Source organism: Cnephaeus nilssonii (assembly GCF_951640355.1).
Source record: "Cnephaeus nilssonii genome assembly, chromosome: 15".
Taxonomy (NCBI): domain Eukaryota; kingdom Metazoa; phylum Chordata; class Mammalia; order Chiroptera; family Vespertilionidae; genus Cnephaeus; species Cnephaeus nilssonii.
In genome coordinates this window covers 368,732-388,876 of record NC_137086.1, presented here as the reverse complement: position 1 = coordinate 388,876, position 20,145 = coordinate 368,732, and the positions used below count along the sequence as shown (strand labels likewise).

Below are 20,145 nucleotides of genomic sequence, written 5' to 3'. Positions count from 1 at the left end.
GCGGGAAGCAGGGCTCTGGGAGAACCCAGTCCCGGAGCCGAGGCTGGTGCGGGTGGCGTGCTGACCCCGTGCTTCTCCTCAGCCTTTCAGGGTGCCCGCGGGCCAAGAAGAGCGGCATCCGGATAGCGCAGAGCAAGGAGGACAAGGAAGACCAGGAGCCCATCAGGTGTGCGTGCGGGTGGGGCGCGGCCTGCCGGGCACATGTGGGGAGCGAGTGAGAGTTGGTGGGGAGGACATGCTTTTTGATGTCCATCAACTGCAAGGTCAGATCATTTAACTCCAAACCAAATCGGATGTCTACATTATAGTTGATGTGCTTTGCAAATACCCATCAGTTCAATGTTCTGAGTAACTAAAGCCCGAAATGTCCCTCTTCCCCCGGGGCAACGCGCAGTCTGTGTCCGGGAAAGGGGGTTCGTGAAAGCAGAGGCAGGTATTGAACACAGTGTCAGGGTGAGCACTGCGCTGGCACCTGGCTCAGGAAATCATGTAGCTACACCCACTCTCAGCGGGACCGAGCCTCCTGGCATGGGGGGCCGGAGCCGAGCGTCCGCCCTCCCGCTCACCCAGGCCTTCGCCCCGAACCGGCACCCAGTGAGCCTGGGCCTCAAACATCCATATGATAAGCCTGGCGCTGTCTCCGTGAGATTTTAACCTCACTCAGTGTCTTTGCAAAAATTGTTATTAAAATTAATTAAAATAAAAATTATTAAAATGTATCAAAATAAATAGGCAATGCAAATTGTATAGAATGTAACTTTACTGTTTTAAGAAAAAATGCAGGCCAAACCCACAGCCTGGGGCCTGTGAGGAGCCGTGAGCTCGCTCCGGTGTCTGCGGCCCGGCTACGTGCCGGCCCTTTGCTGTCGCCTTGTGAGAAGTTCCAGCTGCAGCATCGCCCATGGCTTTTCCATGTATTACCCAGACGTCCCCGTGGCGTGCTCTGTGCTGACACTGTCCCAAGGGCCTCAGTTAAACCCTCCCTCCTGCTTCCGGAGAACATGGCCAAACAAACCAATGTGTTCCAGCTCCTGAGAGAACACGAGTTTAGGCAATAGCCTTTTTGAAAATAACCCCGCAGCTTCCCACTGACTTGACATATTTCCTCCACAAAAGCCGTGGTTCTGCCCAACGGTGGAATCTCGTCAGCAGACACCGGCCCTGGACGGACAGGTTTCTGCGAAGGTGAAACACATCATCACCCCGCTCGGTGGTGTTCCCAGCTAACTTTCCCGTCTGTGTCGTGCCTGATAGAGGAGTGGAGTGAGGTTATTTTGAGTTGCTGTAGAGGCCACCAGCTATGTGAGGCCAGGCAGGAAAGCGTGTCTCCTCTGTCTGCTCTCAGGTGCCCCGTTCCCGGGTGTGACGGCCAGGGCCACATCACAGGGAAGTACGCCTCCCACCGCAGCGCCTCCGGCTGCCCCCTGGCGGCCAAGAGGCAAAAGGACGGGTACCTCAATGGCTCCCAGTTCTCCTGGAAGTCGGTCAAGACGGAGGGCATGTCCTGTCCCACTCCCGGATGCGATGGCTCTGGGCACGTCAGCGGCAGCTTCCTCACACACCGCAGGTGAGTGCACCTGGCCGGGCCTTCCTGGAGGTTGCGGAGGGCTCAGGCACGGCAGGTATAAGAGCGACCCGCCTCAGCTCTCCTCTGTGCTGAGGACCCCGGGGGGGCAGGAAGGAGACGGAGGCTCCCGGGGAAAGCACCATGCGTTCCAGCACAGCCACACTGAGGGAGCCGTGTCCAGGGGTCGGGCAGGGGCCGCAGTGAGAAACAGGATCTCTGCAGACGCAGTTACTCAGTGGCCCTGGGGGACGAGGCTGGTCTTGGGCTAGGGCCTCTCCTTGAATGGCTGAGCCAAAGACAGAGCAGGAAGTTTCCAGAAGAGCCGTCGACCATTCATTTTAACTTGCTTAACGTAAGGGGAACGCTGTGCAGTCAGATGGTCTTGGAAGAAGAGGCCTGTTCTGTTGAGTCAAGTGGCCGAGCGGGCTCATTGCAGGAGGGTCAGGATCCTGGTGTGGACAAATCAGAGGTCAGTGCGTCTGGGAGGTTGTGAGGAGGAACTGAGGCTCCTGCTGGCCCCACAGACACCATGCAGGGGGGCGTGGGGGGCGGGGTTCCCAGGCTGTTCCTTTCCGTGCTCTGTCGTGCTGGCTGCTCACCGTGAGCACCGCGCAGCCAGGTCCACCTGCAGAGCCACCTGCAGCACAGGGCAGAGTGGAGTGCGGCCACAGGAGGGCGTGTTCTGATGTGCAGCCGTGAGCCTCCCGCTCTTTCAAGAAGATAGTTTAGAATTAAGACAGTAATTCTTAATTGCTCAGATAGAAACTTGAAATGGTACAAACGGGTACGTGGGCCTAAGGGGAGGAGGAGACTTCTGCTCCCTGACCCCATCGCAGCTCGCGTCCCGGTGCAGGCGGCCAGTCTCCTCCCAGAGCGTGCCCTTGGGCAGAGGCTGCCTTGGACCTACAGCCTCCAAGGGCCACACCTCCCTCCCAGCCCCACGCCAGCCTTTCCCTCCTCCTGCAAGCAGGTCACAGTGTTTCCTCCTGCAAACACGTCACGGTGTTTCCTCCTCCTGCAAACACGTCGCAGTGTTTCCTCCTGCAAACACGTCACAGTGTTTCCTCCTCCTGCAAACACGTCGCAGTGTTTCCTCCTGCAAACACGTCACAGTGTTTCCTCCTCCTGCAAACACGTCGCAGTGTTTCCTCCTGCAAACACGTCACAGTGTTTCCTCCTGCAAACACGTCGCAGTGTTTCCTCCTGCAAACACGTCGCAGTGTTTCCTCCTGCAAACACGTCACGGTGTTTCCTCCTCCTGCAAACACGTCGCAGTGTTTCCTCCTGCAAACACGTCACAGTGTTTCCTCCTCCTGCAAACACGTCGCAGTGTTTCCTCCTGCAAACACGTCACAGTGTTTCCTCCTGCAAACACGTCGCAGTGTTTCCTCCTGCAAACACGTCGCAGTGTTTCCTCCTGCAAACACGTCACAGTGTTTCCTCCTCCTGCAAACACGTCGCAGTGTTTCCTCCTCCTGCAAACAAGTCACAGAGTTTCCTCCTGCAAACACGTCACAGTGTTTCCTCCTGCAAACACGTCAGTGTTTCCTCCTGCAAACACGTCACAGTGTTTCCTCCTCCTGCAAACACGTCACAGTGTTTCCTCCTGCAAACACGTCACAGAGTTTCCTCCTGCAAACACGTCACAGTGTTTCCTCCTGCAAACACGTCACAGTGTTTCCTCCTGCAAACACGTCACAGTGTTTCCTCCTGCAAACACGTCACAGTGTTTCCTCCTGCAAACACGTCACAGAGTTTCCTCCTGCAAACACGTCACAGTGTTTCCTCCTGCAAACACGTCACAGTGTTTCCTCCTGCAAACACGTCACAGTATTTCCTCCTGCAAACACGTCACAGTGTTTCCTCCTGCAAACACGTCACAGTATTTCCTCCTGCAAACACGTCACAGTGTTTCCTCCTGCAAACACGTCACAGTGTTTCCTCCTCCTGCAAACACGTCACAGTGTATCAGATGTCTGCACGGGCAGGGCCGGCAGGCGGGGGCGTCATCCTGGGATGGGTGACCCACCCACTGGAGCTCTGCTACCTCCTCCTCCCGCGGAGAGGGCTGGGTGCCTGCAAACTGCCAGCCTCCTTTCTAGACGTGGGTGGTACCAGGACAGGCCTCCTACCACAGACACGGCAGGGGCTCCCGCAGACACATCCTCAGACACAGGCCTGGAACCAAAATGCTAGTTTGAAGTTTGACAAGTGGTCGCTGATGCTCTCCTCCACATTGCTGGCTGGGACTTAACCAAGGACTGTGCGGCAGGCTTCGTCCATGGCCCCGGGCCTCGCACTCGCGTCCACGCCTGTGGGACCCAGCCCAGGGCTTTGGCAGTGCAAGTGTCCAAGGAACCGCCACTCACGAGACCTACTGTCACCACCTGCTCTCCCCGGAGGGGAAGCCACATGGCTGCTCACCCAGCCCCCCGCCGTGGAAGGCCCAGGACCTCGGGCCGCAGCGACGTTCATGTCTGCAGTGAGCACGGAGGCCGGGCCTTTGCTCCTCTCGGAGCTACAGCCGTGGCCTCTTTCACCAAGACCACAGGTACAGGCAGAGGCCACCAACGGGGAGTCCGGGCTCAAGCCGCTCTCACTGAAGACCCCTGGCGATGTGTCCTCAGAGCCCCTGCCTGCGCCCGGGCCTTGTGGTCCATCGTCACTGGAGAGTCGTGAGGGATTTGAATTCACTGCCCCTGGAGGCTGGCTTCGCAAACACGTCGCAATCCGTCGGATGCACCTGGGAGCAAGTTTCCGGCACCGCCCTGTGCTGACCGCTGACCGCTGCCCAGAACCAGCTCAGACGCGCTCTTACTTTTCATCAGTGTGTTAGTGTCTGACCGTGAGCACTTGTGGGGGAGGAGCTCAGATCCAGCATCTGTCAAACTGTGAATCCCCTGGGGCTGGTGAGAGGGAAAGGCTGCAGGTCACAGCTGGCTCCCTCCCCGCAGCCCTAGCCAACGCCCGCCCCTTCCCCTCCCCCCCCCCTGCTCCCCAGGCATCCCTGCCAGGCAAGCATCCGCTGTGCGCCCCAGGACTCCCCGAAGCGCTTCCACACACCACCTCTCTATCCCCCAGGCAACTTGTTAGTGTTCTTGATCCCGGTCTGAGCCCGCAGGCCCGGCAGCCCTGGGCATCCTAAGGCCCCGACAGTGGCCCCAATGGCGCTCAGGAGCCCCGCCATGCACCTGCTTTCCTCACAGCGGGCCTGCCGGGCGCGGCTCTGGGTCCCCGTGGGCCCCCTCCAGGAACCAGGCCTGAGGAGGCCACTCCAGAGCCACCAGGACCCCCTGGGCTCAGACTCCGGGCGTCCGAGTCTCCGTGCCACGGGCCCGTTAGAAGTGCTTCCCCAACGTCCCTGCCACTTGCCCCGGCTCACGGTGCAGCTCGTCCCCACAGCGCGGTTCCGGTCACACGTTGACAACAGAGCCTGTGGGACTGGGACGCCCTGGCCCAGGAGCGCAGCGTCCGCTAAGAGCTCGCTGTATGCGCCCGGAGCCACCCTGACGTCCCACAGACCTGCTCCCCCACATCTGGGGCCAGCAGTGGGTCCTCTTTGCCTCTCCCGGCTCCCGCCGGGGCCGGAAACCAGGGGCCTGGCTGGAGGACGCTTCACCTCAGTCTCTGCCCGTCGTCACCTGCCTCGTTCTGTGTTTGTGCCGCATGTCCCTCCTCCTACAAGGACACCAGTCATGGGCCAGGGCCCCGCCTAACCCCCATCCTTCATCGGGACGTGAGCACGTTCCCAGCACGGTCCTTGTCACGGGCCCTGGGCGTGCGGACGTGGGCTGACGCGGGACGCAGCCCGGCGACGACGAACACTAGACTGAGCGCTGATCCTCGTGAGAGACCGGAGGCAGGCCGTTGTCGCCGCTGGAAAGTCATTGTCCAGTGACCGGGGCTGGCTGCGGCTCCTGACCGCGGGCCGGCCCCCATCCTGCTGCGCCAATGCCTGGCCCCGGGAGCGTCCATCTCGGGGTCCCCTCTTGTCCCGATGAGGAGCGGCTCTCTGCGACTCCGCCTCCTTTCCTGGACCCCGGAGCTTGGCCACGCGGGCCCGGTTGCCTGGGCCCCCTTCACTGAGGGTGTCATGGGGGCTGGGGGGAGAACAGACGGTGAGGAAGGTCATGCGCAGTCGTGCGAAGGAGACTGCACGCGCCTGGGTGCATTTCCTGGGAGCTGAGCACACGGGGCCTGACTGGGGTGCTCGCCCTCTCCCCACTTCCCTGGCGCTGAGCAAGTGTCCCAACCACACCCCCGCGTGGCTCTCCAATGCTTCCTTCCCTCCCAATGGGCAGCCACTCACCCTGGACTCCCGCTCATTAGCTGTTCCCGGGCGGGGGGGGGGGGGGTCTCCTGAAGCACGTCCCTTCCGGCCGGGGCCCGGGGCAGGCCCTGTGGTCTCCTGCTCTCCCAGCCCCTGCAGGGACCCGCCCCGGAGCGCCTGGTGCTGGCGCCAGTGCAGCCGCCTGGCCCGAGGCGGGAGGCGCAGGGCGGTTAACGGTTTGCTGCCCAGAACAGGACCTGAGGTTCTGTGGCTTTGCAGGTCAGAGGTTTCTATGGCAGCCTCTGGGCCTCCATCTCAGAGCTGCACTCCCTGAACCTCGTCCAGTGTCCAGGCAGAGACCAATGTGTAATGTGTGCCTTTTCCCTGAGCCGCCACCAGATGGCACTGCGCCCTCGCGGGGACCCGCAGGGAGGCCAGGAGTTCCAGATCTCCCGCAGGCAGGCAGTCAAAGGTGGGCCGCGGGCGGGTGGGGCCGCCTGCAGCCTGTTGGACAGACATCACCCCGACCTGAAAGCTAAGGGTCCTGAGCCTCAGCGAGGGCCTGGGGTCTGTGTGACGGACCAGGTTTGGGAGCCACTGAGCCCTGGCTTCTTGCTTTGGCTTCTGTGCGCTCCTGTTCGGGATGCTCTCCCGGCCGTGCCGCTCTGTAACTTAATCCTGGCCCCTGGGTCCCAGGCAGGATCCTGGAGGCACCCAGTGTGTGACGTGGATCTGCACCCACCGCTGGGCTCAGACCTGTTGGCGGGTGGGTCCCTGAGGACAGAGGACAGGCCTCTGGGTGGGTGGAGAGACCACGAAGGATGCCCACAAGGCGGCGCCGGCGGCCCAGAGGCAGGGCTGCTGAGGTGGGGCCCTGCCGGGGCCCTGTGAGTGACAGACTTGGGGAGCAGATGGGAGGTCCGCTGGGAGGACGCAGGGAGCGCACACACGCACTCCCCAGCGGGGGACGGAGAGGCGGAGGTGGGCCTTGCAGAGGGACCGGCTCAGAGGGCTGCGAGGACACGGCTGTGCTGGGAGAGGCGCACTCCCAGGAGGGCTCACGGTGCAGTGCTGAGGCCCAGGGCCAGCGAGGGACCAGCTCAGGCACGGAGGGGACAGTGAGGCGGGAACGGGGCAGCCTGAGGAACAGGTCAGCTCAGGAAACACCCCTGAGACTGGTCACTGGACGGACAGCCCTCAGGAGATGGCTCGCCTGGCCCTCGGCGCCTCCTGCCCCGTCTGCTCCCTGGAGTTCTCCGGGGGCTGCCCTGGGGGATGCAGAGGGCTGGGGCTGGGGCTGGTGACACCCCTCTGGGTTGAGGGCCTACTGCCCCGTCCCCTGCAAATCCAGAGGCACCATCAGCAAAGTCCAGGGAAGAGCAACAGTTATGGAGACCCCTGACCCAGGGGCAGTCCCCCAGGACCAGCACCGGGCTCTGTGTGAGCTGCATGGCGAGAGCTCACCCTCAGAACAAACTCGGGAAGCCTGGTGTCCGTGGGCACTGAGTCCATCACGCCAACAGCGGGTCTGCACCGTCCACCGCTGTGCCCTGGACGGCCGCACCGCGCCGAGGAGGACGATGCACAGTTGTCGGCCGGATGTAAGGCGTTCGCACTCTGTGTGTGCAGCTTCGTCACCCACGTGCCGCGGCCCCGGGCCGTGAGCAGAGGCCGTGTGGGCCTCGCCCCACAGGCAGCACGAGGGGAGAGGGAGGCCCCCGGGCCCGCCAGTGCTCCTGTGCAGAGCGTGCACGGGAGGAGCAGGCAGGAGCGGAGCCGCCACTCAGCCCAGTCGGACCGCCGACCAGCTCCGCGGGGCAAGCCCGAGGGGAGGGAGGCGTCAGAACCCAGCCCTTCGTTGGATGGTGTTGGCGAGTTTTAGAGCTTTCAGAGGAGACGCTGACCTCCTTCGAAGTGGCTCCTGGGGGGCAGGTGAGGGTGCTTTGCCCCGAGAGGCTGAGTGTGCACCGAGCTCCCTGCCTGCCTCTCTGTGCTTGGCACTCAGTTCTAAACCCCACCGCGTCCGTGCCACCCCGTCCACGGCCAGGAGCAGGCGTGACAACGCTCCCTCTGCCCTCGGGGGACCCCAGCCCCACGGCCCCACTGGTGTCCACGTGGCCCTGAGCCACAGCAACCGAAGGAGATGACGCCATGACTGGCCGCTCAGAACCGTGTCTGCTCCTGAGACCCACGACTAATGCCTTTCCCGTCCTGCCCCCAGCTTGTCAGGCTGCCCACGAGCCACGTCAGCAATGAAGAAGGCCAAGCTGTCCGGGGAGCAGATGCTGACCATCCGGCAGCGCGCCAGCAACGGTAACCCACCCACACCATCCCCCTACTGCCCACCCCACCCCCACCCCATATCACCCACACCACCACCACCCACCCCATATCACCCACCCCATACCACCCACACCTCCCACACCACTACCACTACCCACCCCATACTACCCACCCCATATCACCCCCACTCCATATCACCCACCCCATATCACCCACCACCCCATATCACCCACACCACCACCACCCACCCCATACCACCCACACCTCCCATACCACTACCACTACCCACCCCATACCACCCATCCCGTATCACCCACACCCATATCACCCACCCCATACCACACCCCCACCACCCACACCCACACCACCCACACTCACCACCACCCACCCCATACCACCTACCCCATATCAACCCCCACTCCATATCACCCACCCCATATCACCCCCCACCCCATATCACCCACACCACCACCACCCACCCCATATCACCCACCCCATACCACACCCACACCACCCACATCCACACCACCCACACCTCCCACACCACTACCACCCCCACACACACACCACCCACACTCACCACCACCCACCCCCATATCACCCACCCCATACCACCCACACCCACACCAACCACACCTCCCACACCACTACCACCACCCCACACACACCACCCACACTCACATCCACACTCACCACCACCCACCCCCATATCACCCACCCCATACTACACCCACACTCACCACCACTACCACCCACACCCACACCACCCACACTCACACCCACACTCACTACCACCCACACCCATATCACCCACCCATACTACACCCACACACACCACCCACACCCACACCCATACCACCCACACTCACATCCATACTCACACCACCACCCACCCCCATATCACCCACCCATACTACACCCACACACACACAGACACACCACCCACACCACTACCACCACCCATACCCACACCACCCACACCCACACCACCATGCACACTCATACCCACCCCACCCCGGCTCAGGACCGGCCGCAGCTACAAGCTGGTGCTCAGTCCTCTGGCTTACCACAGCCGAGCAGTCAGAGACCACGTGGGACGGACCAGGTCTGTCCCTTACGATAACGCCTGTTAACCTGGGAGAGTCCTTCCCAAAGCGCCCCATCACCTCTCACCAGGTCACCGCCAATGTCGCCGGGGTCCCACACCAGGGGTTCCGGCGGTTTCTCCCCAAGACCCCCCTTTGGTGCCTCTGCCCCCCATCCAGCCTCCTCTAAGGAGCAGAATTGGGCCGCTCCGCTCCGCCTTCACTCTGAGCCCCCAGGCCTGGGTTCCTGATCCGTCTGCCAAGTCCATTCCTCTGAGTGCTGCCCACCCCATCGGGCGTGGAGGACGTGCCAGCCTCGGGGACACCCACCTGCAGTTCCATCCCTGTGCACGTGCCCATGTGCGGGAAGTGATTTGTAACCCCAACCAGCACTCTGGCCCCTCAGGACGAGTGCAGAGCCGAGGAAAGTTTGTGTCCCTGAGCGCGTGCCCAGCCGAGTGAGGTCGCCCCTGCGCCTCTGGCCAGTCACCCAGGAGGGTGACCCTCAGTGTGGTCTGCACACCCTGGCTGATTGTGTCTGGTTTTAGGGCCTTAATTGAAAGGAGGGCAGTTGTTGGGGACAGAAGGACACCCAAATGTGACTATTTTCTATCTCTATATATAAAAGGCTAATATGCTAAGTGTCCAGCCGGCCGGCCGGTTGCTATGACACACACTGACCACTAGGGGGCAGACACTCGATGCAGGAGCTGCCCAGCTACAGTAACTTGGCAGCAGCAGTTCTCAGGTGATGCACCCTGAAACCAGAGAGGAGAGAGCCCGATTCCTCGCTGGGCCACACGAGTCCACCTTCGGCCATGGGTTATGTTGTTGCTGGGGCACTGTCGCCCCGAATCTGGTTACTGCTCACTTGTGTTTGCGTTCCACACCCTGTACAACAGCAACTTTGCAGAGTGCCCTCTCACACTCCGGGACCCCTCGGGGGATGTCGGAGAGCCGGTTTCGGCCCAATCCCCGCAGGCCAGGCCGAGGGACCCTGTTCACTCCGCAGATACCAGGGAGGAACTGCAGGAGGTTGGCTCTAGAGCGTGTCCAGCCCATCTCACCCAGTCCCACCTCGCCAGCCACCTTCTAATTAACTTCCTTTCAATGTGCATGAGTCCGTGCACCGGGTCACTAGTCTTCAATAAGAAAACTGGGAATTCTCACGTGGTGTTCCCCAAGCAGATTTGTAACGCACTTGGGTTCTGTTCTCCGGGGCAGGCATAGAGAATGACGAAGAAATCAAACAGCTGGACGAAGAGATCAAGGAGCTGAACGAGTCCAACTCACAGATGGAGGCCGACATGATCAAGCTCAGGACTCAGGTCAGTTCGCCCCTTCCTGCCAGCTGGGCTGCAGCCGTTCCTGCCACCTGCGGGCACAGGTGGGGGACTGGCACTGGGAGACGCCCTTTGGCTTCCCCCACGTCAGTCTCTGCAGTTTTAGGAGTGGCGTTGCTGGAGCCAGTGGCCATTGGTCACCTGGTTGCTGGCGTTTGTGTGGGATGAGCAGGAAGGCCACCGCCTTAAAATGACAGGTTCTTAACCTTTGAAGCCTTTTTATCTCAGCAAAGGGGCCCTCTCTTTGCCTCGGTAGACGTGCCCCTCCTGCGGGCGGGGCCCACTCCCTGTGTCCACACTTTGTGCCTCTCAGATCACCACCATGGAGAGCAGCCTGAAGACCATCGAGGAGGAGAACAAAGTGATCGAGCAGCAGAACGAGTCCCTGCTCCACGAGCTGGCGAACCTGAGCCAGTCGCTGATCCACAGTCTGGCCAACATCCAGCTGCCGCACATGGTAAGTGAGTGCGTCTTCCCCGAGCTGCCCGCCTGGCCGGCCCCTGACCCACAGTCTAAGATCCAGCTGCCGCCGTGGTAAGTGACTGAGTCGGCTCCCGAGCTGTCCGCCTGGCCGGTCCCTGACCCACAGTCTGGCCGACACTCGGCTGCCTCCGTGGTAAGTGACTGAGCGTGCAGGCGGGCACTGGTGGCCTGCCCAGCGCCCCGGGAGGAGATGTCTGTGGTGACTGCTCGTGGAGCCTGCCCGCCGTGGCGCTGCCTGCTAGAGCCTGGTGGCTGGTCCGGGCACCCGTAGAGTGAGCGTGCTCTGAGGAGGCCTTTAACCATGATGCAGACAGTGGCCAGGCTGTGATGCTGTTTATGCTGATGTGAATATCCTATTCAGAAAATGAAAGCTGTGTATGAACTACTATTTAATATCTCGTAGGACCCAATCAATGAACAAAATTTTGATGCATACGTGACTACTTTGACGGACATGTATACAAATCAAGATCGTTATCAGAGCCCAGAAAATAAAGCCCTCCTGGAAAATATAAAGCAGGCTGTGAGAGGAATTCAGGTCTGACCAGCTGCTCAGTGACGTAGTGGCGGAACCTGCTAGAAAGGACGCCTGTCGCCCTGCTGCTGCCCCGCCCGAGCGCATCCGTGCTCATGTCTGTCCGAGAGTGTCCCGCTCAGAGACTCTCCATGGCCTCACGTCCTGCTTTAACGTAGCACCTGCAGATAGTTGGACACATTCACGTTTTGTACGTTTCACATGAGCCGACATAGTGTGATTCTCCATGTAATGTTCATAGCTGCTAATGTATGCACATTTGGGGGGATATATATATTTCTGAAGAGGTAAGCTGATCAAAATAGAGTGTACATTCTTTTTAATGCTTAGTGGTTAAATGTTTTAGTATTTTGAACTGAAATGGACACAAAGAAACGGCTTTGAATGACCATGAGGTGGCTGCAGCCACGTTTCAGACACCGCCATTTCGCCTCGCGGCGGGGGATTTTATGGAATTTAAGAAGTACATTTTGTGTGCATATTGTTTCATAGCAAGAATTGTTTGCAAAAAATGCTTTATTTTTGAACGATGCTTGGAAATATTATGTGATTTTTTTGTTTGTTTGTTTTAGGAGGATGGTGTATGGTGGGGGCAATAAGTGAGGTTTTTTGCATTCCAAGGAAATGGCATATGGACTAACTGTAAGAAATGAGATAAGTAATTTATTGTAACAACATCAGCCATGGAACTTGGCAGAAGATGCAAAGCAGCTCACACGGCACTTTCTAATTTGCTCCTGAGCGTGGCATGTGAGACCTGGGAACTGAGCTCCCGCAGGGGCTGCAGGAGGCAGCGAAGACCCCTCACCCCAGTGAACTCCGAGCCGCCCTCCTTCCCGCGTCTCTGCCTCAACTGGCTCTGCTGCAGGGAGGCCTGGCCAAGGAGTCGGCTCCCTCGGCTCAGAGGTCACTTCCGAGTGTTTATTCCCCTCCCCCTTAAACACTGTCGTTGCTGTTGTTATTATTTTGCATTTGGGGCATAAAGGGAAAGGACTTGTGAGTCTTCGAGTTACGGGACTGGATTTTCTGCTGAATTCGGTGGCAAAGCTGCTCAGAACCGTGTCTCCCGCTGACTTCAGCTTCGCGTGAGCCTGTGGCGCGTTGAGGGCTCTCTCCCCAGGCCCTGGAGTCCCCACGCCCTGGAGTCCGACCACGGAGGGTTGCCAGCCTGCGGCCGAGCTGCTCGAGGACAGTGCAGTCCAAGCAAGTGTGTCCTGGAGGTACTTCAGCACTTTCTCTGTCGCGAGCTCCCCCAACATGTCCGTCCCTGGAGACCGCCGTGTCCCCGACAACCCGAGACTGACCGGTCTGCCCTGAGGACTCGCGGCCATGTCATGGCATCACTTCCTTCCATGTCTTGATGTTACGCAGGAAGTACAAAAGTACTTTAAAATTTTGTTATGAAAAAAAGATGGGTTTTGTAAAAATTAAAAAAAATATTTTTAGCAGAACAGGACTTACAGGGTCATTGTCCCCACAACGTGCCAGTCGACTATTTGCACTCACCTGTCCTCTGTGTCCGAGCGGAGGTGTGCAATCCGCGTCCCAGCCTCACGACGCCGGCCCGGAGGACCCGGGGCCCGCGGGCGGACCCGACACCGCGCTGAGGGGGCCGCCGGGCCTCCCACAGACTCTGATCCAATGCCCGACCTCGTGGACATGTATATAACCACATCCCAGCGGCACTTTATACGCTCACTGTACACACGCTCCATCCTCACAAGGACTCCCGTGACGAGCTGGGAAAAGGTGTGTAATTACCGGGGCTCCGCAGCTGCTCGGGGGCCTCTCTGTTAGCCCGTAGTCATAGCTGCCGCGCTCAGAATTGCCTTCGAGAGCTGACGCCAGGGCCAGCACCTGCTGCCACGCCCCGGCCGCCGCCGCTGTTCATATCGGCACCTGCATCCCCGTTGTGTCCGCAGCTTCCCGCCATATAGCGATGCTTCTCGTAGAGTAATAGGTAGTCTCGGTTTCGGATTCTTGTTATCACCTGTGTGCAATGGAAAGGGGTTTTAAGCACAAATCTGCTGCTCACCTGACATTGGTAATAATATCCAATCAGTTACCTGTGACTGTTCCATAGGGGACCACAGTGTCCATGCTAGAATGCTGACCTTTCATATGGGATTATCGTGAGTCATCAGAGTTTATTTATTATAACTTATTGTTCATATTCATTTCTAAGTTAATTTAAGTGGCCATTTATTAAGACAGAATTTTGTATAAATATTTATTGTGCTCTGTGGAACTGAAGTTTGATTTATTTTTGTACGACACGGCATGGGTTTGTTGACACTTTAATTTTGCTAAAATGTGTGGAATCACGAGTTGCAGTGATACTTCATTTTTAAATTGTGAACTTTGTACAAACTTTGTCATGCTGATGTTCACACATCTTTCCTCTAAATAAAAGGTGTTGCCACATTTGTAGCACGACGGATCTCTAACTGGGGTCTGCGTCTTCTTTCGGGGCCACGCCGTTTGGGTCCCAGGCGGCCACATTCGGGGAGGGTTAGCTCTCCCCCCCGCCCCCCCCCCATGTCACTGCCCCCGGCCCCCAGGACACGTCACGTGTCTACGTGAGATCTCTCCCCAGGGCAGGGACCTTCTGAACACCACACACCAGGAGGCCTAGGTGCACGGACAGCGTCTGTCCCTGAGGATCCCCCGCTGCTCTCCCTCCTCACGGCCTCGGCCTGCCCTCGTTCCAGACCAGCTCAGGTCAGTGCGTCCCAGGACCGCTGCACCCCGAGGCCGCGGCTCCTCCTGAGGGCTGACCCCGGGGGCAGTGACCTGAGGCAGAGGCAGGACAATGACCGGAGGAGCTGTGGACACAGGCACTTGGGCTCCGCCACACCGCTGTGGCTGCTGGTTTGATTTTTAACCCGATCTTTAAAAATGGTTAAAAAGCAGAAGATGGACCGGTTTCCTCTGTAAACCGAGCGTCCTGGGGACCAGACACCTACTTGGAAAGGCAGTCGCTAAGCCATCATCCAGGACCCTGAGAAAGGGCGCTAAATGCAAACAGATGCCCGTCAGTGCTGGTGGCCGGGACAGCCGAGGTCCGCGGGAGGGGTGGGAGCCTGGCCAGGCGGCGTGTGAATGCAGCTCCACCCCCGGCACTTCTTCCTGCCAGATGGTACTTTCCCGTGGGAATGGCTATGGAATCAACAGTGACTCCCCCAGATTTCATGTTTGAAACCAAAGCCCCAGTGGGATGGTGCCAGGGGCTGGGGCTTTGGAAGGTGATGAGGGATGGGTGCCCTTGTCCCCGGGGAGCTCAATCTCCCCCACCCTCTCCTCAAAAGCAGTGCTGCCTGTCACCCCCCGCCCCCCCCCCCCCCCCCCCGCTTCCAGCCAGAATTCAGCAACCCTCCTACCATTGCCGCCAGGAGGACACAGGACACCCCCGACAGGCTCACCTGGAAGACACACCCCTGTCTCTGCACCTGGAGGACACACCCCTGTCTGCTCACCTGGAGGACACACCCCCGTCTGCTCACCTGGAGGACACACCCCCATCTGCTCACCTGGAGGACACACCCCCGTCTGTGTACCCGGAGGACACACCCCTGTCAGGCTCACCTGGAGGACACACCCCCGTCTGCTCACCTGGAGGACACACCCCCATCTCTGCACCTGGAGGACACACCCCCGTCTGCTCACCTGGAAGACACACCCCCGTCTGCTCACCTGGAGGACACACCCCCGTCTCTGCACCTGGAGGACACACCCCCGTCTGTGTACCTGGAGGACACACCCCTGTCAGGCTCACCTGGAGGACACACCCCCGTCTGCTCACCTGGAAGACACACCCCCGTCTGCTCACCTGGAAGACACACCCCCGTCTGCTCACCTGGAGGACACACCCCCGTCTCTGCACCTGGAGGACACACCCCCATCTCTGCACCTGGAGGACACACCCCCGTCTGCTCACCTGGAGGACACACCCCCGTCTGCTCACCTGGAGGACACACCCCCGTCAGGCTCACCTGGAGGACACACCCCCGTCTCTGCACCTGGAGGACACACCCCCGTGTCTGCACCTGGAGGACACACCCCTGTCTCTGCACCTGGAGGACACACCCCCGTCTCTGCACCTGGAGGACACACCCCCGTCTGTGTACCTGGAGGACACCCCTGTCTGCTCACTTGGAGGACACACCCCCGTCTGCTCACCTGGAGGACACACCCCCGTCTGCTCACCTGGAGGACACACCCCCGTCTGTGTACCCCGCCCTCTGGTCCTGCCACAGTGGTGGCCTCCAGCCCCCTCCTCATGCACCCCCCTCACTACACCCTGCTGCACCCACGCTCACTCCTCTAGCAAGCTGTCCCAGGCCCGGCTGTTTCAGAACCAGCCGGCAGGTTGGCTCGATGGGCCTGCAAGAACTCTGCGAGCCGAGGGTCAGGCCACGCACGGGGCGCGTGTGTGAGTTCTGGGTTGGAGCGGCTGTGGTCTGAGCAGCACAGCTTCGGAGGAAAAACACCCTGAGCTGAGACCTCCCCTAACCTTCCTTGCAGCCCGTCCAGGAGACTGGCCTCCACGTGGGGGTTCCAGGCCCCACCGGCTCCCACTGGGCAGCCACAGGCCGGGGCCTGGGTTCCTCAGCGTCCCTGCCTTCAGAGGCCTTGGTGAGTCTGCGGGAGAGGGAGAGAGAGATGGGAACATCCATGATGAGAGAGAAGCATGGATCGGCTGCCTCCTGCACGCCCCCCACTGGGGATCGAGCCCACAACCTGGGCACGTGCCCTGACGGGAATGGAACCCTAACCTCCTGGGTCATAGGTCGACGCTCAACCACTGAGACCTCCCCCCCCCCCCCCCCCCCAGGGCCAGGCCCTTTCAGATTTTTGGGGAAATGGCTCCCTGTAGGCGCTTTCCACACGTGGCCTCTCAGCGGGCCAGAGGTGGAGGAGGCTCTGGAAGGACTCCAGGCCACAAGCACAGGCTGCCCCACCTGCCTGTCGGCCGTGACCCCAGAACCAGTGTTCCCCCGCGGAACGCCGTCTTCTCTGCAGACAGGGCCCTTGCAGGTGGGATTCGTCAAGTTAGGGCTTGGTCATCAGGACCGGCTCGTGGGAAGCAGAGAAAAGCCCGTGAGGACGGACACAGGGAAGCGCCCGTGACCAGGAGGCGGACGTCAGCGTGACAGCTGAGGGCACGGGGGCCCAGCCTCACAGGAGCCGAGAGAGGCCTGGGCGACTGGACCTCCGGCCTCCAAAGGACCCGACCCGGCACCTGGATCTTGGATTTCTGGCCTCTAGGCCGGCCGGAGAACAGCATGCGGTACCTCCCTGCAGCTCAGACACTGGGGTGCAGTCACCCACCCCCGGCCCCCCGCCCGGCACTGCTGCCAGACCTTGTCCCCCGTGGGGCAGGGAGAGCGGCGGAAGGGACTCAGGGGACCTGCAGGTAAAGGTGGCCCCCCAGGCAGCCAGGCCTGCGAGGGGACTAATGGTCTGGGAAGGGCCCCTGGCCGTGCAGACCTGGGCCACGCGGACCCCTGCCTTTCTGAGGGATGGCCATGCTCAGGGCTCTCGCTTCCCCGTCAATCGTCACAGCTCCGGTACAGGAGGGGAAACTGAGGCCCAGAGAGAGGGAGGACGTTGCCCGGGGTTACAGACTTGGTGAGGCTGCCTCCCCCGTTTTGTGATGTCCCAAAGCCCACGTCCTTTTCCGTGTGAATCCTCAAAGGTCCAGTGGGAGGAGGACAGGAGGCATGGACACTGAAGAGGCAGCAGGAAGTTCCGGCCGCGTGTCCGGGCGCTAGCTCTGCGGACGGATGCCGGGCTGGTCCCCTCAGCAGAGCCTGGCGGACGAGGGAGCTGGGGCCGGAGGGCGCCGGAAGCTCTGCGCTTGACCCCAACCTGGTCAGCCAGGCGAGGCCAGCCACTTCCCGCCCCCTCCGGCCAGGGCCGCGCGAGGGGCCAGCAGCAGTGGGGTGCAGCTGCCCAGTAAAGGTCTAGGGGCCCCACAGAGTCCCCACGGGGGCACAGGTCAGTGCCTGGCCCCTGGTGACGGAGCTCCTGCCCCTCCCCGACTGGCTGCAGGTCCTTGGCAGGTCACTCAGAGCCTCCAGATGGGTTTTCCATCTGCAAAATGGGGCGACCGACGGGGCACTGTGGGTGCGTCCGAGGCTCCGGCACTGAGGTGGCACAGGCCTCGGGTGCACGGTGTCTCCGAGTCTCCAGGCCTCGCCAACACTCACGGAGGCGGCTCTGATGGAACCGGGATCGAGGTGCAGGCAGCTCCCTCCACTCGTTAGCCTTTGCTCCTCTGGGTGGTGATCTAACCGACCAAACACAGGCAAGTGGCATCAGGGCCCCTGAACGGAATGTTCCCTGTAGACAGGTAACAGGCCTGGGGCTGACAATCCATGTGGAAAGTGGTCGTGGAGGGAAGGGGACATTTCACCTGGGTCTAGGCAACAGAAAACTTCCTCAAAGGATTCAGGGAGGGTCAGGATCCCGGCGTGCGAGGCCCCCACAGGCCTCTAGAGGGCAGACGCGGGAAATAACGAACAAAGACCTGGATTCTTCCAGCAATCCAGATCAATGTAAGAGCTCATTACTGAATGCAAATTCTTCCAGGCCCAAAGCATGCAGGCGTGGCCCCCATCCCCACCACAGCTCCTCATCCAACGCCCTGCACATGGCTGCATGCCAGTCAGGGGTCTCCAGAGAACAGCAAGCACTATGGTATGGATGGTGGGTGGGTGGGTGGATGGATTGGGTGGGTGGATGGTGGGTAGGTAGATGGATAGATGGGTGGGTGGGTGGATGGATGGATAGATGGTGGGTGGATGGCTGGATGGTGGGTGGATGGATGGATGGTGGGTGGATAGGTGGGTAGATGGATGGGTGTGTGGGTGGGTGGATGGACAATGGATGGATGGATAGGAGGATAAATGGATGGACAGGATGTAGGAAGGAAGGAAGGAGGGGAGGACAGATAGATTTTAAGGAATTTGCTCATGCAGTTGTGGGTGCTGGCAGGGCCCCAATCCCTAGGGTAGCCAGGGACCCGCACTCAGGAGCTGGGGCTACCGTCTCGAGGCAGAGTCTCTTCGCTGGGATTTTCACTCTTAAGACCTTACTCTGAGGGGCTGAGGCCCACGACATGACGGAGGGTGGTCTCCTTAGCTCCAGTCATGATGGCACACCAGCCCCCCACAAGATGCCCCCACACGACCCTGGGTTAGAGTGTGCTGTCTGGGTGCCACCTTGACACCTGAAGTCAAGGTCACCGCTGGTCAGCAGACGGCAGGTGAGCTGAAGAGAGAAGCTAGCTACCTGCTCAGATGCTCACCTATGGGGTGCAGTGCGCTGAGGGTCCCCCTTGGAACGGAGGGGTCCGGACAGGGTCACAGGTCAAAGCTGACCTGTCAAGAGGAGGACCCGGTGGACCCGGGAAATATGTGTAAAGTGTCAGAACGCAACTGCAGACGCATTTGTAACCAGCCTCTTCCCTCCTTCCCTCGGTCTGTGCACCTCCCGTGGCTTCACCCACCCCGCTGTGGGCTGTGGTGACCGGGTTTGCCTCTGTGACCACAGGGGAGGGGCCGGGGTCTGGAGCATCCCAGCCCGCCCTGCACCGGCCCTGCATCAGCTCTGCTCCCAGCGGTGCCTCGAGGTGGCAGGGACAAGAGGTGGGCGGTTAACAGGCCTCGGGTCTCAATCAGGCGGGCTGCCCAGCTCCCTGTGTGTGTGTGTGTGTGTGTGTGTGTGTGTGTGGAGAGACAGAGACAGAGACAGAGAGAGAGGGGGGAGGAGGAGACGAGAGAGAGAGAGAGAGAGAGAGAGAGAGAGAGAGAGAGAGAGAGAGAAGAGGAGAGAGAGAGAGAGAGAGAGAGAGAGAGAGAGAGAGAGAGAGGAGAGAGGAGAGAGAAAGAAACAGAGAGAGAAGGAGCAGGGAGCGCCAGCTTGGACGCGTGCCTGGAACGTGGAAACGCTCTGTAAGTTTCATAAAACAACAAACCCCCTCGCACACATGTGGGAACCGCGGCTTGGTCGCGGCCTCCAGCTGCCGAGGGCCAATCTGGGACTGAACCCCTGGCCCCCTGGTGTGGGCTGCACACCCAGAGCCCCGCGGAGGGAGGGGGACGCAGCGTGCGGACGTGGGGCCGGAGGTCCTCGCCCCGCCCCGCCCCGCCCCTGCCCTGGGGAGGTGGGGGTGGGACGCGCGAAGCCGCGCGCATGTGCACCGCTGGCGCCCCCCGCCCCCCGCCCCCCGCACAGCTGGGACATAGGCCGCAGTCGGGCGGGCGGGCGCAGTCCGGAGCCGTCCTGGGAGGCGCGGGGGGCCTCCGCGGTCGGTCTGTGCGTCCGAGCGTCCGTGCACGCCGAGGCCATGGCCGTGCGCCCCGCGCGCCCCTGCCTGCTGGCGCTCCTGCTGTGCGGCGTGTGGGGGCCGCTGGCCGCCGTGGCTCAGAGGCCGGGCGCGGGGTGCCCGAGCCGCTGCCTGTGCTTCCGCAGCACCGTGCGCTGCATGCATCTGCTGCTGGAGGCCGTGCCCGCGGTAGCGCCGCAGACCTCCATCCTGTGAGTACGGGGGCCGGGGCGCGGGGGCCGGGGGC

The 20,145-nt window shown here is 60.8% G+C and overlaps 2 protein-coding genes and 2 long non-coding RNA genes across 14 annotated transcripts in view; 2 read left to right on the top strand and 2 right to left on the bottom strand.

Annotated features, from left to right (window-relative positions):
• MYT1L (myelin transcription factor 1 like) overlaps nucleotides 1-12,196 on the top strand; it is a 245,610-nt gene extending 233,414 nt beyond the window's left edge. For 3 of the 5 annotated variants that reach the window (XM_079791507.1, XM_079791505.1, XM_079791506.1), the window contains 6 exons: nucleotides 83-166; nucleotides 1,346-1,567; nucleotides 8,059-8,150; nucleotides 10,430-10,533; nucleotides 10,862-11,005; nucleotides 11,435-11,935. In XM_079791507.1, the coding sequence (XP_079647633.1) occupies nucleotides 83-166; nucleotides 1,346-1,567; nucleotides 8,059-8,150; nucleotides 10,430-10,533; nucleotides 10,862-11,005; nucleotides 11,435-11,575 (787 nt within the window). In that variant the 3' untranslated portion in view covers nucleotides 11,576-11,935. Of the gene's footprint in view, nucleotides 1-82; nucleotides 167-1,345; nucleotides 1,568-8,058; nucleotides 8,151-10,429; nucleotides 10,534-10,861; nucleotides 11,006-11,434; nucleotides 11,936-12,138 lie in introns of those variants that run through there. The other 2 variants (XM_079791509.1, XM_079791508.1) reach the window with 1 other exon arrangement.
• Nucleotides 12,166-15,321, bottom strand: LOC307111523. 2 transcript variants are annotated; one of them, XR_013814585.1, is made up of 4 exons: nucleotides 14,989-15,321; nucleotides 14,190-14,580; nucleotides 13,073-13,556; nucleotides 12,166-12,951 (listed from the first exon to the last, which is right to left on the bottom strand). It is a non-coding gene; the product is annotated as an uncharacterized lncRNA (long non-coding RNA). The 2 variants fall into 2 exon arrangements; XR_013814586.1 differs by lacking the exon at nucleotides 14,989-15,321 and having other exon boundaries at nucleotides 12,182-12,951; nucleotides 14,190-14,876.
• A 161-nt stretch (nucleotides 15,322-15,482) lies between these two features.
• LOC307111524 lies at nucleotides 15,483-19,369 on the bottom strand. 5 transcript variants are annotated; one of them, XR_013814591.1, is made up of 4 exons: nucleotides 18,879-19,341; nucleotides 17,985-18,063; nucleotides 16,528-17,858; nucleotides 15,861-16,207 (listed from the first exon to the last, which is right to left on the bottom strand). It is a non-coding gene; the product is annotated as an uncharacterized lncRNA (long non-coding RNA). The 5 variants fall into 5 exon arrangements; XR_013814588.1 differs by adding an exon at nucleotides 15,483-15,693 and having other exon boundaries at nucleotides 16,080-16,207; nucleotides 16,528-19,341; XR_013814589.1 differs by adding an exon at nucleotides 15,483-15,666 and having other exon boundaries at nucleotides 16,080-16,207; nucleotides 16,528-19,341.
• A 74-nt stretch (nucleotides 19,370-19,443) lies between these two features.
• Nucleotides 19,444-20,145, top strand: part of PXDN (peroxidasin) — a 58,262-nt gene continuing 57,560 nt past the window's right edge. The window contains exon 1 of one of the 2 annotated variants that reach the window (XM_079791504.1): nucleotides 19,444-20,110. In XM_079791504.1, the coding sequence (XP_079647630.1) occupies nucleotides 19,560-20,110 (551 nt within the window). In that variant the 5' untranslated portion in view covers nucleotides 19,444-19,559. The remainder of the gene's footprint in view (nucleotides 20,111-20,145) is intronic. The other variant, XM_079791503.1, reaches the window with a different exon arrangement.